Source organism: Indicator indicator, chromosome 4 (genome assembly GCF_027791375.1).
Source record: "Indicator indicator isolate 239-I01 chromosome 4, UM_Iind_1.1, whole genome shotgun sequence".
Lineage (NCBI taxonomy): Eukaryota > Metazoa > Chordata > Aves > Piciformes > Indicatoridae > Indicator > Indicator indicator.
The window spans coordinates 37597655-37612550 of record NC_072013.1 but is presented as its reverse complement, the minus strand read 5'-3'; the positions used below and the strand labels follow the sequence as shown (position 1 = coordinate 37612550).

Below are 14896 nucleotides of genomic sequence, written 5' to 3'. Positions count from 1 at the left end.
AGATGTGGCCTCAGCAGGACAGAGCAGCAGGGGAAGAGAACCTCTCTGGACCTACTGACCACAGCCCTTCTAATCCCCCCCAGGATGCCATTGGCCTTCTTGGCCACCAGAGCACATTGCTGGCTCATGGTCAACCTTCCATCCACCAGGACCCCCAGGTCCTTGTCCCTTTCACTGCTCTCCAGCAGCTCAGTCCCCAACCTGTACTGACACATGGGGTTGTCCTTCCCCAGGTGCAAGACATCCACTGTTCCACTGTCTCACCAACCCTTCTGTAAAAACATCTTCCTTATACACCATCTAAATCTACTTGATTTCAGCTTTAAAAGACATTTTTTTAGCTGGCTTATTTATAACAAAACTGTTGTCTCTTGTGCTGCCATTCCAGGCCCAAGTAGAAAGTCTTTCTCCATCTTTCTCACAGGCTGCCTTTATACATGGGAAGTCTCCAGGCTGAACAACCCCAACTCTCTCTCAAACTTTACTCATAGGAGATGGGCTCCAGACTTCTGACACTTCTTACAGCTCCTTCTGAGAGGTCCATGCCTTGTACTGGGAACCCCCAGAGCTGGATGCAGCATTCCAGGTGGGGTCTCATGAGAGCAAAGAGGTAGAATCACCTCCCTTAACCTTCTGGCCATGCTTCTTGCAGTGCAGCCCAGGATGCAGCCTGCTTTCTGGCCTTCAGGCTCATCTTGCTAACCCATGTTTTAATTTTTATCCACAATTATTATCCCCAAGCTCCTCTCTGCAGGGCTGCTCTCCATCCTGTCATCCTCAAGTCTGTCTTGATACCGAGGATTGCCCCAGCCCAGGTGCAGCAGCTTGCACTTGGATTTGTGGAACTGCAGGAGGCACACTCCTCTACTCTGACTGTGCTACACATTCCTAGCCTGGTCCTTGCTTGCTCCTCAGCCTTCCAGAGCTCACATCCTTGCACCATGTCCTGTAACCAGCCCCTCCACAGCCCCCTCCAGGCACTTTACCTGCTCTCCTGTAATTGTATCCGTGTCCAGTAGAGAGGCTTCATGGGGCGGCCGGGCTCAACGGCAGGCTTGCGAGGACCTTGGGGTGAAGATAAAGTGCTACCGAGAAAGAACCCAGGCCCAAGAGGGGGAGGTGGGGGAGGTAACCCAGATCCAGGTGGTGGAGGAGGAGGAGGAGGAGGGCCCAGGCCTGGCAGGGGCGGTGGCGGAGGCAGCGGCGCTTGGAAATGCCTACAGCCTTCAGGTAGAGGAGGGGGCAAGGGGGGACCAGAGCCGAGCTGAGATGTCACTGAGGTTGGACCTGCTGGCAAAGGTGGTGGTGGAGGAGGAACTTGACCTGGGAGTGAAGAATCAGGAAGGGGAGGAGGGGGTGGAGGAGGAGGAGGAGGAGGGGGCAGCATTTGTTTTGTTTGAGAACTTAAGACACTTTCTGGAGACTGTGCATTGTAACTGTCCTTATTTTCACTTTGGGCAGAAGTATTGTGTGACAAAGAAGAAATGTTGAGCTTTTTGGGTACTATTTGGTTATTTTTGACAGTTCTGCTCTCCTCTTCACTGGGCTTTATGAAGGTCTCTCTGTCAGTCTGGATGCAGACGGTGCGGAAGGTCTTTGGGGGGTTCTCATCCTCAGTAGAAACAGCAATGTCCTTTGCTTTCTCATTCCTTCTCTTCAGTTTATTGTCCAGCTCATTCCTCAGCTGTGCAATGGCTTCCTCCAGCTGAGCAGTGGATACAGCATGTTCTCCACGGATATGGAAGACCTTGAGCTCAAACTGAGACTGCAGAACAACAACAACAACAACAAACTCTTAGTGCAAAGACCACAGGATCACAGGATCAGAGGATGTTAGGGGTTGGAAGGGACCTTCAAAGATCATTGAGTCCAACCCCCTGCCAGAGCAGGACCAGAGAATCCAGCACAGCTCACACAGGAACACATTCAGATGGGGCTGGAAAGGCTCCAGAGAAGGAGACTCCACAACCTCTCTGGGCAGCCTGCTCCAGTGCTCTGGGACCCTCACAGTCAAGAAGTTCCTCCTCATGGTGAGGTGGAACCTCCTGTGCTGCAGTTTCTCTCCATTGCCCCTTGTCCTATCCCAGGGCACAACTGAGCAGAGCCTGTCCCTGTCCCTTCCTTCCTGACCCCCAGCCCTCAGCTATTGATCAGATCCCCTCTCAGTCTTCTCCTCTCCACACTAACCACCCCCAGGGCTCTCAGCCTCTCCTCCCCAGGCACTGCTCCAGTCCCTTCAGCATCCTTGCAGCCCTCTCTTGGACTCTCTCCAGCAGATCCCTGTCTCTCCTGAACTGGGCAGCACACAACTGGATGCAATATTCCAGGTGAGGTCTCAGCAGGGCAGAGCAGAGGGGGAGGAGAACCTCCCTGGCTCTGCTGCACACACTCCTCTGAATGCCCCCCAGGACCCCCTTGGCCTTCTTGGCCCCCAGGGCACATTGCTGTGCCATGCAGACCTTGTTATCCACCAGCACTCCCAGGTCCTTCTCCTTGGGGCTGCTCTCCAGCAGATCCCCTCCCAGCCTGTCCTGCTGCAGTTGATTATTGCTTCCCAGGTGCAGGACTCTGCACTTCTCCTTCTTGACCCTCAGGAGGTTCCTCTCTGCCCAGCTCTCAGTCTGACAAGTCTCTGAATGGCCTCACAGCCTTCAGGTGTCTCAGCCAAGCCTCTCAGTTTGGTATTGTCAGGAAACTTGCTGAGCAGACTCTGTCTGTCTGTGCCCTCATCAATGCCATTGATGAAGATGGTGAAGATCCTTCTGAAGTGGTTATTTTGCAGTAATTAAAGCCCTCCATGTTCAGGCTGTGCTCTTACTTTGAGCACAACCTGAACCATTTCTCTTTCTCAGTTCTAAATGGCTTCACTGCAAGCTATTGCCTGAGACAATGACTAATCTTTAAAGAGATGTAAGCAGTGCATGATTCAAGAAAACATGAGTAAATAAACAGAAGACCAATTTAGCAAGCAGACTTGCTGGTTTTTAATTGCTGAATGCAGGAATTCATAGCTCATCATGAAAATAAAAAGGTACCTTTCTCAAATGGTATTCAGCTTAATGAAATTACTTTACTGACTTCATAAATACACCACAGTTAACATGTTAGGGAGTAACAAACAGATTAAACACAGCAGAAATTGAAATTCCTCCCAGATAAAATACAAAATAAACAAATTAAAAGGCTGTCTCAAGCTATTAATAGTCTTCTCAGCAGCTGATTTCACAGAGGTACACAAATTCTCCTTCAAATTTAGCTTTACTATTGCATTAAAATTTCATCACTACCAGATACAAAATAGATCTTAGAACCAAGGGGATGAAGAGGATTTACCTCAGGTAGAAGGAAACAAGAACTTTTCAAGAATATTTGCAAACAAGGAAGACAGAGCATCCACTTCTCTGATCAGATATCAGAAAAGCATTTGACACAGAAATATCTTCTTTAAATAATCCAACCCAAGGTGATTAAGTGCCTACAAGCTATTTTCTGCTATGCCATGACACCACCAGGCAGCTGCCTGGTGTTACCCTGCTCCTTTGCAAGGCAGTGACTCCTAAAAAGCATCTCCCCTCTTTTTCCCACATTCTCTGCACCAAGGGAAGCCAATTTTTCAACACAAGAAAATCATGAGCTCTGATTTTCCTCAATTCCTGCAGGTGCTGCAGTTGACAGCTAAAAAATTCCCACATAGTGCTGGCCAGAAGTGGTAACTTACCACAACTCCCTACTTCTGATTCCAACTAAAATGTCTGAGGTGCATCAAGGAAAGTGTAGCCAGCAGGGCTATGGAGGTTCTGCTCCTCCTCTACTCTGCCCTGCTGAGACCACAGCTGCAATCCTATGTCCAGTTTGGGGCTCCCCAGTTCAAGAGAGACAGAGACCTGCTGGAGAGAGTCCAAGGGAGAGCCAGGAGGATGCTTAGGGGACTTGAGCATCTCCCCTGTGAAGAGAGACTGAGAGCCCTGGGGCTGTTTAGTCTGGAGAAGAGAAGGCTGAGAGGGATCTGACCAATGTCTATCAATAGCTGAGGGCTGGGGGTCAAGTGGAGGGGGCCAGGCTCTTTTCAGTCGTGCACAAGATAAGGAACAATGGATACAAACTTGAACAGAGAAGGTTTCAGCTCAACATGAGGAGAAACTGCTTTCCAGTGAGGGTGCCAGAGCCCTGGAGCAGGCTGCCCAGAGAGGTTGTGGAGTCTCCTTCTCTGGAGACTTTCCAAAGCCACCTGGATGCATTCCTGTGTGGTCTACCCTGTGTGATGCTGCTCTGGCAGGGGGGTTGGACCTGATGATCTCTGGAGGTCCCTTCCAACCTCTAATGTCCTGTGATTCTACGATTAGGTCAGAGTTAATATTTCATAGCATTAATTAACATGCAGCCAAGTCCTGCATGTGATGCTCTGTGTGGTAAACACAGTAGTAGAATAATTGTGATTTCCTGGCATAGAAAGAAGCTTGAATAGAGAGATAGCTGCAAACACTGGGGCCATGCAAAGACTTCCAGAGAGATGCAAACACTTCCAGCCATATGATCAGCTTGCTAAGATAAAATCTAGATCAGACAGTCTGCAGATATTGGGTGCAAAATGCTTCTTTTGTTAACTGGCAAGTGGGAAATCAAGCTTGAATGAAAGATAATCAAACAGAGATTTCAATTGGAAACAACCCAATTTCTGTTAGTTTTCTAGAAGAAGCAGGACTAATATGTACAATAAACAGAGTATCTCTTGCTAAGCCTTTTTTTCTTTCGCTTCTTGCTTTCCTGCTCTGTCAAAGTCTGTTGTTGCTCAGTTTAATTACTAGTTCAGTCCAAGCACCACAAGATTTTCTGCCACCTGAATCACACCACAGCAATCACCTCTCTTTTTAAACTTGAATAGTGATCCATAAATGAGGTAATGAAGTAAGTTTGCCTTAGGGAATCTGGCTTCTCTTTTTTTTTTTTAACATATCATACAACTTTGTCCCTCTTGGACATGAAAAAACTCCCTGAGAGAACAATTCCTTTCAAGTTTAAGGATTTTTCCCAGCAGTAAATCCGAAACCACCTTAAAAACACACTGTAAAACAAGCAGAGTATTTAACAAAACTATTTACTACCTTTAACTGAGTATGAAAGCAACTCTTTTTAGGCCTATAGACCTTTTCAGCTCCAGATCTTCAGTCTGTAATTTACAATATAAAACTGGTGGCTGAAATTCAAAATAAAATTTGAAGGGATACTTCTATGGCCGCTATCTTGTGGTGGGTTTTGGTTCGTTTGGTTTCTTTGGGTTTTTTTTGCTTTTTCACCTTTTCAAAATTCTTCTGCCTTAATTATTATTTCATGCAATAATTAGAATGACTAAGCAGAGAAAAGCAGGCTTTAAAAAAAATCACAGAATCACAGAAACATTCAGGTTGGAAGAGACCCTCAGCATCACCAAGTCCAACCCACAACCCTACTCTACAAGGCTCACCCCTAAACCAGAGCCCCAAGCACCACAGCCAAACCACCTTGAAACACAGCCAGGCTTGGGGACTCCACCACCTTCCTGGGCAGCACATTCCAATCCCTGACCACTCTTGCTGGGAAAAATGTTTCCTACTGTCCAGTCTAAACCTCCCCAGTCAAAGCTTGAGGCCATTCCCTCTTGTTCTGTCACTAATGACCTGTGAGAAGAGACCAGCAGCAGCCTCTCCACAACCTCCTTTCAGGTAGCTGTAGAGAGCAATGAGGTCTTCCCTCAGCCTCATCTTTTCCAAACTAACCATCTCCAGCTCCTTCAGTTGCTCTTCATCAGATTTCTTCTCCAAAAATAAACCCCTGGGACTGTGCTGAACAGTCCACTGATGGGGAGGGTCAGCCTTATCCAACCCACTGTAATATAAAAGGGCAATAAGGAATAACTCAAGTTTTTATATTAATAACCTTCTGTATTTGAACAAATCTTGTTCACCAAGACAAGATTAGGCAACCCTAGAATGGCTCAGGTTGGAAGGGACCTCTGAGGGCATCTACCCCAACCTCCCCACCATGGGCAGGGACACCTCTCAATTACACTCAGCTGCTCAAGGTCTCATCCAGCTTGGCCTTGAAGTCTTTTCAGTTTATATAACTCTGATGGCATTTTCAACAAGAATATGCAGATTAATATCTTTTATTTCTCTCTCCCTACAGAAATAATACCTACAGAGTCTTAATAAAGGTCTGCTTCCTGGCAAATATTTCTTCAAGATCAATCAATCTAAAATCTTAGGGAGCTACCCTTACCAACATGTAGTATTAAATGATAAAGAAAATCCATGTGTACTAAGGCACCTTGGACTCCTCAAAATCAGTAACTGAAAGTACGTTCAAAAAAAAAAAAATCACCATTTTCTCTTACCTGTGGCTTAAACCTTTTACATGATATTGCCTGTTAGAATGAAATCTCAGAACTCAGGCTGCAAAATCCTTCCTGATAATCATTCAACCTCAATACATGTTTTGAAGGAGTCTATGGAGAGCTCAAAGTAAAACTGAATTAACTCAAATTAATGTAACTAAATTTGAACTAGAATACATTTTGACATCACTTTTTTGTTAATACAACCATTCATTATCATAGAATCATAAAATGGTTTGTGTTGGAAGGGATCTCCAAAGGTCATCCAGTCCAAGCCCACTGCAGTCAGCAGGGACATCCTCCACTAGATCAGGTTGCTCAGAGCCCTGTCAAGCATCACCTTGAATATCTCTAGGGATGGGTCTTCAAATCCCACCCTGGGCAACCTGTTGCAGTGTTCCAGTAGCCTCCTGGTGCAGAACTTGTTCCTCACATCCAATCTCAATCTGCTCTGCTCTCATTTCAAACCATCGTCTCTCATCCTGTCCCTGCAAGCCTTTGGGAACAGTCCCTCTGCAGCCTTCTCTGGCAGGCTGCTATCATTTGAAGTGAGTGAAAAGGAAATTTAGACTGGATGTGAGGAACAAGTTCTGCATCATGAGGGTGGTGGAACACTGCAACAGGTAACCCAGGGAGGAAGCTGAGGCCCCATCCTTGGAGATATTCAAGATCAGGCTCAGAAAGTGTTTTAGCAATCCGTCCCTGCTGAATGCAGGAGAGTTGGACTGGATGACCTTTGGAGGTCCTTTCCAACCCAAATCCTTTTATGATTCTGTGATTCTGACAGAAAGATTAGAGCCTCATTTAATATAGTCAATACAGTCAGGCAGCTCAATGGTATTTTTTGTATTATTGCTTTACATTAAGTAATTTCATATGAACAAAGACTTTCAAGTCATGACAGAGAATTGCTTCAATATGAATAGTTTGAGAACAATTTGCATGCATGACTATGAGGAAGCTATAAATCTCTACAGCCATCTAAATTAAAACAGTAGTTGATGGCTTGTTCTTAGTCAAGACTTATTTGAGCAGCCAAGTCTAGCTGAGATGTGTCCTTGCCCATGGCAGGGAGAGGTTGGAGGAGATGAGCTCTGAGGTCCCTTCTGACCTGAGCTATCCTAGGATTGCATGTTTAAAAACTGGGAAAGTGTAACAGCAAAAAAAAAAAGAAACCAACCAACCAAATGTTTAGCAGAAGGAATCTGCAGGACTTTTGCTTTCCAACTGGCAAGTTAATGCTGTGCTGGTACTGCATCATCTTTGTTCACTGGTGCTGCAGTGCAAGCCTGCTCGGAAAAGCCAGTGTGTAAAAATGGCATGGCTTTAATGAACAAAGCTGTGCATCAGAGACAGGCCTCTCCTGGCCCTGGGAAACACACACTTTTACTAGTTTTCACTCCAATTAGCCTGGGGGGAAAAAAAACACAACACAACAACATAGTGGAGAGAAAGTGAGCTCGATTTGATTCGCTTCTCTGATTTTATACAGTGATTGTTACATCTAATCAGTTACTTGTGGCAAGCCATGAGAAGGAGAAAAGTAAAGGACAGAAGGAAAACAAAAGTAGGCAAGGATATGGTTTCTAGAAGTGGCAATGCTTGGACAGCTTGGGTGGAGAGATCAACAAACAAAAAGACAGAAAAAAAGAGGGAAAAAAAGAGATAAGAATTCTTGACTTGCTGGAGAAAAATATTTGAAAAGACTTTACAGTTTGGTGGTGCTGTGGGTTTTTTTTCCTCCTAATAGTATTTTGGCCATCAAAGTACTGTGCAGAGAAAAGAGAGGAAAAACAAATACTTCACAGCCAGCCTCTGCCTTTTTAGTTTTATTCATTCTAAGTAATTTCATCTTCAGTTTTTGGAACAGCTCTCCCTTTTTTTTCATTCTTGCATTGTGTTGACAAAGGGAAAAAAAGGCCTTTTTTGTTACATCTCTGTCCTTGAAAAAACAAACATTTGTTTTACATTTTGACAACAATCAGAGATTTAGCAAAAGGATTTCTCAATGAAAAAACAAAATAAAATAAAGTAAACCTGTGCCAATTGACATTAAAAAAATTAAAAAATCCAAATTCCTCTCTAACAAATATTTCAACAAATATAATCACTCACATATGGCATCTCCACTTACATGGCTATGCAGGAAGGATTATTCTTACACCTCAGAGTCAAAAAAAGGAAGCTAAATGATTACCCAGTCTCAAAATACTCCCAGAACTCCAACTACTTTTCCAGGCTGTGTACAGAGAGTCTACTTCTCTTTCTAATTTGAAAATAATTCAATATACAGTTTGATAGAGATGCAGCAACAGGAGGTGGGAGGAAACCTGACCACAGTGAGTATACAGAACATAGTTTTCCTCTCTATTTCTTAGTATTTAGTAACTTAACTATGATTCAGATAACATTTTAAGCACTAATTCAGCTCAAGCTTGAACATCAAAATATTTACTATAAAAACAGATCACATTTGATCTGAAATATACATCATACTTGCTAGAAAATATAGCTTCTGATTTAACACCACCTGCAATTACTCCTAAAGACTGATTTGTGGTCCTTGCAACAATTGAGAGCTTCTACAAGGATGTGTTATGGAGAGGTCCTCAAGCTCAGGCTGCTTGAAGTTAAACCTCTAACTAGGCACTGAGCATGCAGCTATTTGCTTGCACATCAACAAAATATTATTCTCCCAACAACTAAGCTTCACAATTATTCAACACCTTGAATTAAATTGTACTTTGACATGCCAGACAGCACTAAATATCCAAACCCAAAGCAGATCTTTCATAGCTTAACTAGTTAAAATTAAAACATGAAAACGAAACCTAGATGATCAAGCTGTTTATCCTTGTAGTAGGAACTTTAAGAGTTACAGATTTGAGACGACCAAGTTGTATGTCCTAGAGGTAGGATTTTAGTAGTTAACTATTTGAAATGACTGAGTTGCATATCCTAGAGTTGGAATTTTAATAGGTAAGTATTTCAGATGACTAATTTGTGTATCCTAGTGTTAGAATTTTAATAGTTAAGTATTTGAAATGACCAAGTTGTATATCCTAGCGTTAGAATTTTAATAGTTAACTATTTGAGGTGATCAAGTTGTATATCCTATAATAAGAATAGTTAAGTACTTGAACTGACCAAGTTGTATATCCCATAGATAGAATTTTAACAGTTAACTTTTTGAGATGACCAAGTTGTATATCCTATAGTAAGAATTTTAATAGTTCACTATTTGAAATAACCAAGTTGTATAAGCTATAGTTAGAATTTTAATAGTTAACTATTTGAGATGACCAAGTTGTATATTTAGAATTTTAATAGTTTACTATTTGAGGTGATCAAGTTGTATATCCCATAGGAAAAATTTTAATAGTTAACTATTTGAGTAGAAATTACTTATTTAGAATGGCTGAGAATGACTTCTCCCTAACTTCCTTACTTGCTATTCTCTAGCCACGCTTAGCAAATTCATTCCTGTATTTAAACAAATGCATGTCTGTATAACGAAGGAAGTTCAAGGCTCTGCTACATTACAAAATTATTATTAGATTATTTAATTGAGGAAGCTGTTAGAGTAGAAAGCTTGATGCAGTGACCATGCCCAGCTTCTGTAAGACTCATCTTTATACAGGCTGAGGGTCTGACTCGTGTCAAAAAGGGCTGTCAGTGCAACTGCAGAACTGGAGTGAATTATCTACCAGAAAAGGGAAAAAAAAGAATGCCATCGACCTGGAGTTTTTATGTCACTCATCAATTTCTCCTTCCTGTGCCACCAATCCAGAGGGATACAAGATAAAATAAAATCTTGTATTTCTAGAGTGGTGTACGGGGAAGGAGATGCCAAAGAAGTTTTGCTCCTTCTTCCCCCTCTCATTTGTTCAATTACACTGAAATAATTGGTATGACACTCTCCATTTAATCTTCTTCCTTGTCCTGTCTGCAAGAAACACCTCCTAACCTCAAAAAAGAATAAAAAAAAAATCAACTCTGAAAAGCCAAACAGGTAAAACAACAACTGCATGAACATCTGAGAGAGCAAGACTCTAAACACAAGTAGGGATTGACACGAAATACAGGTAAGGATTTACACTAAAAACGAGTAGGGATTTACACTAAACACAAGCAGGTATTTAAAGGCAACCTAAGGCAGAAAGGAGTTTGAGAAATGCCCTGTGCTTTGCACTCCATCTGCTGTCATTTCTGGTATTTCTTTTCTTATTCTGGCAAAACTTCCAAGCCAGCAAACTTCACTTCTCAGAACAGAGCAAATCAAGGAGAAACTGAAGGTTATTAACACAACAATGCCCACTCTGCCTACTGCAAAAGCCACTCAAATTGTGTGGCATTTCTCTAGTGAGCATTTCAATTCATGTATTCTTGTGTATTCTTGTCTGTTTGTGTTTCTAATGTTCTTTCAATTCCTTGTTCTAGTTTCAGTCAAACTACTCTTGATGTAGCCAGCAACATGTTCTTTGTCTCACTTCAGAATTAATTTGTATTTATAACACAGCCTAAAAGCTCTTCTGTAGGCTCAGTTCATGCAACATTAAGAAACATTTATTAACATCTTCAGCTATTCTTTGTTCCTCCCTCTGTATTATCCCTTTGCTTTGCTCCCTGAACTTCTCTGCTAGCAATTTCCAGGGCTGCTTTTCTCTCCCCACCTTTCCTGTTTCATCTTCTATGAACATTCAGCTGAGTACTAAATGGGAAATGTGTCACTGAAATGATAATATTCAGCACAGGCTCCTCCTCACCCTTCACTTTTATTATACTGCCACAAAATTATCCTTCTCCCAAATTAAGTCCCATTCTTTATCAGCTTGGTCCTTTAGATATGCTTTCTGTCTTCTCTTTTTTTTTGCTTCTATACCTTTTCCCAGGACCCAGGATCAGTAACAGCCAGGCTTCCAACTGCAAAGCCAGCAAGAAGTGCCTGTCAAAAGAGCTGCAACCTCCTGGCCAGTGCATTTGGATGGATTGAGTAGAGTGGCTCTATAACAGATAAGAAAAAGCTGGTTTGGTGGATTTGGTGTTTGAGTTTGGTGGGGGTTTTTGGTTTGTTTGTTGATTTGGGGTTGGGGTTGGGTTTTGTGTGGGGGTGTCTGTGGTTTCTTTGGTTTTGTTTGGTTTTTAAATTTTTGGAGGGGGGTTGTTGGGCGTTTTTTTGCGGTTGGGGTTTTTTGGTGTACCCCAAGTTTAACAAAAATAAATAAATCTACAACTGGAACTGTGTGCTGACAATGGGATACAGTGGGAGCAAGAATAGGATCAGCTCATTCAAAGCTAAGCTGTCACTGCATCACAGAATCAGCCAGGTTGGAAAAGTCCTTTGAGATCACCACATCCAACCTATGCCCCAACACCATCTAATCAACTAAACCATGGCACTAAGTGCCTCATCCAGTCCCTTCTTAACCACCTCCAGGGATGCTGGCCCCACCACCTCTCTGGGCAGCCCATTCCAAGGGCAATCTCTCTGTCTGTGAAGAGCTTCTTTCTAAGATCAGCCTAAACTCCCCCTGCACAGCTTGAGACTGTGTCCTCTTGTTCTGCTGCTGGTCCCTGGGAGAAGAGACCAACCCCCACCTGGCTGCAACCTCCCTTCAGGTAGCTGTAGACAGCAATGAGGTCTCCCCTGAGCCTCCTCTTCTCCAGGCTAAACACCCCCAGCTCCCTCAGCCTCTCCTCACAGGGCTGTGCTCCAGACCCCTCCCCAGCTTTGTTGCCCTTCTCTGGACACCTTCCAGCATCTCAACACCTTTCTTGAACTGAGGAGCCCAGAACTGGACACAGCACTCAAGGTGTGGCCTAGCCAGTGCTGAGCACAGGGCAGAATGACTTCCCTGCTCCTGCTGGCCACACTATTCCTGATCCAGACCAGGATGCCATTGGCTCTCTTGGCCACCTGGGCACACTGCTGGCTCATGTTCAGCTGCTGCCAACCAGCACCCCCAGGTCCCTCTCTGCCTGGCTGCTCTCCAGCCACTCTGTCCCCAGCCTGTAGCACTGCTTGGGGTTGTTGTGACCAATGTGTAGAACCTGGCACTTGAACTTGTTAAATCTCATGCCCTTGGACTTGGCTCAGCCAGCCAGCCTGTCAAGGTCCCTCTGCAGAGCCCTCCTACCCTCTAACAGATCCACTCAAGCTCCCAGCTTGGTGTCATCTGCAAATTTACTGATGAACACATCGATATAAAGGTAAAAACCACACCTCCACTCCTGTCACTATGGGAAGAGCATGAACAGCCACACAAAGATCTCTGACACAAGGATTCTGTAGCTGTCTTCTGCAAAGGACAAATGTACTTCAGGTAGCTATTCCACACAAGACACAAACCACCCCTTCAGCATGGACTGCACACAGTCCTATGGTGTTCTAAGCTTCAGCACTTCCTCTCTGCACCTGTTCGTGGACCTTCTGTTCTCTCTAAATGTTCTGTCCCCTTTTCCATGCTCCTCACACACTGATTTCCAGATTGCCTTGAAGTTGGCTTTCCTTAGCCTGATTGCCAGGGACCTTTGTAACTGTTTCTGTGGAAATACATTCACTCAGGTTTACTTTCCTCACAGGTAGGTATCCTCCCCTCAGCCCTTCCCTAGTTACTAACTAACACCCAACCACTTGAGGTTACACAAATTAAACCACTTAAAGAACTTTGCTACACAATCACAGAACCATAAAATCACAGAATTGTCAGGGTTGGAAGGGACCTCAAGGATCATCCAGTTCCAACCCCCCTGCCATGGGCAGGGACACCTCACACTACAGCAGGTTGCTCACAGCCACATCCAGCCTGGCTGCAAAAACCTCCAGGGATGAGGATTCCACCACCTCCCTGGGCAACCTGTGCCAGTCTTTCACCACCCTCATGGGGAAGAGCAATACTTAGAACAATACCTAAGCTCACACCACCTCCCTTCCAGCCCTTGGTTTTATACAGCTGTCCTATTTACATGTAAAATTATTGAGATGAATCACAGCATCACAGAAACATTCAGGTTGGAAGAGACCCTCAGGATCACCAAGTCCAACCCACAACCCTACTCTGCAAGGCTCACCCCTAAATCACAGCCCCAGGCACCACATCCAAACCACCTTTAAACACATCCATGGTTGGTGACTCAGCCACCTCCCTGGGCAGCACATTCTAATCCCTGACCACTCCTGCTGGGAAAAAATTTTTCCTAATGTGTTATGAAGTAAATCCCTCTCCATAGCATCTGACAAACACCCAGAGAGAACTCCTCTTGATGTATGCTTGAAAATTTCTTGGTAATCATCAAAATCCTACACACATCATGAATTCCCACATCTGGAGAAACATCTCTAACAACTTTGATGGTCCTGCACAGCATGTTACACAGTTATGGATCCTCTTCTGTCAGCTTTACAGCTGGAATGTGATGTGTTCTACTGCAGACACCAGTGACAAGTGGCATTCCTAAGGGGCTGGTACTGGGACCAGTGCTGGTTAACATCTTTGCCAGAGACACGGACAGGGGGACTGAGGCAACTCAGCAAGTCTGAGGCTGGCACCAACCTGTGTGACCTGGCTGACAGACTGGAGGGAAGGGATCCATCCAGAGGGACTTGGGCAGGTTGAGAGGTGCACCCAAGCCAACCTCATGAATTTCAACAAGGCCAATTCAAGGTCCTACACCTGGGTCAATCCCAAGCACAGATCCTGGCTGGGTGAGCAGTGGCTCAAGAGGAGCCTGGAGGAGAACGACTTGGGGCTGTCAGCTGATGACAAACTCAAGAGGAGCTGGCAATAGTTACTGACATCCCACAAGTCAACCATGTCCTGGGCTGTATCAAAAGCTGTGAGAGCAACAGGATGAGAGATGTGGTTCTGTTCCTCTGCTCTGCTCTCCTGAGAACCCACCTAGGGTGATGCATCCAGTTCTGGTGCCCCCAGCACAAGAGGGACATCAAACTGCTGGAGCAGCTCCAGAGGAGGGCCATGAAAATGCTCGGGGGATTGGAGCAGCTCTGCTATGAGGACAGGCTGAGGGAGCTGGGGGTGTACAGCCTGGAGAAGAGAAGGCTCCAGGCAGACCTAAGAGCAGCCTGCCAGGACCTGAGGGGGCTGCAAGAAGGTTGCAGAGGGACTGTTTGCAAAGGCCTGCAAGGACAGGACCAGGGGCAATGGCTTCAAATTAGAGAAGAGCAGATTTAAATTGGATGTGAAGAACAAGTTCTGCACCATGAGAGTGGTGGAACACTGGAACAGGTTGCCCAGGGAGGTGGTTGAAGCTCCATCCCTGGAGATATTCAAGGTGGTGCTCCACAGGGCTCTGGACAGCTTGATCTAGTTGAGGTTGCCCTTACTTACTGCAGAGGGGGTTGGACTGGATGACCTTTGAGGTCCCTTCCAACCCAGACCATTCTATGATTCTATGACTTACAATAAAAATTGGAAGCTGGACAAGGCTCTGAACAACTAACACACCAAATCCAAACAACTGCAAATATTGTAGTTCTTTCCCTCTTCTGTTTCTCACCTGCAGCTC

At 44.6% G+C, this 14896-nt stretch overlaps 1 protein-coding gene across 1 annotated transcript in view; it reads right to left on the bottom strand.

The window, feature by feature from the left end:
• Nucleotides 1-14896, bottom strand: part of FMN1 (formin 1) — a 167624-nt gene that overhangs the window by 113933 nt on the left and 38795 nt on the right. Inside the window, exon 4 of the mRNA XM_054400699.1 lies at nt 987-1765. Within this exon, the coding sequence (XP_054256674.1) occupies nt 987-1765 (779 nt within the window). The remainder of the gene's footprint in view (nt 1-986; nt 1766-14896) is intronic.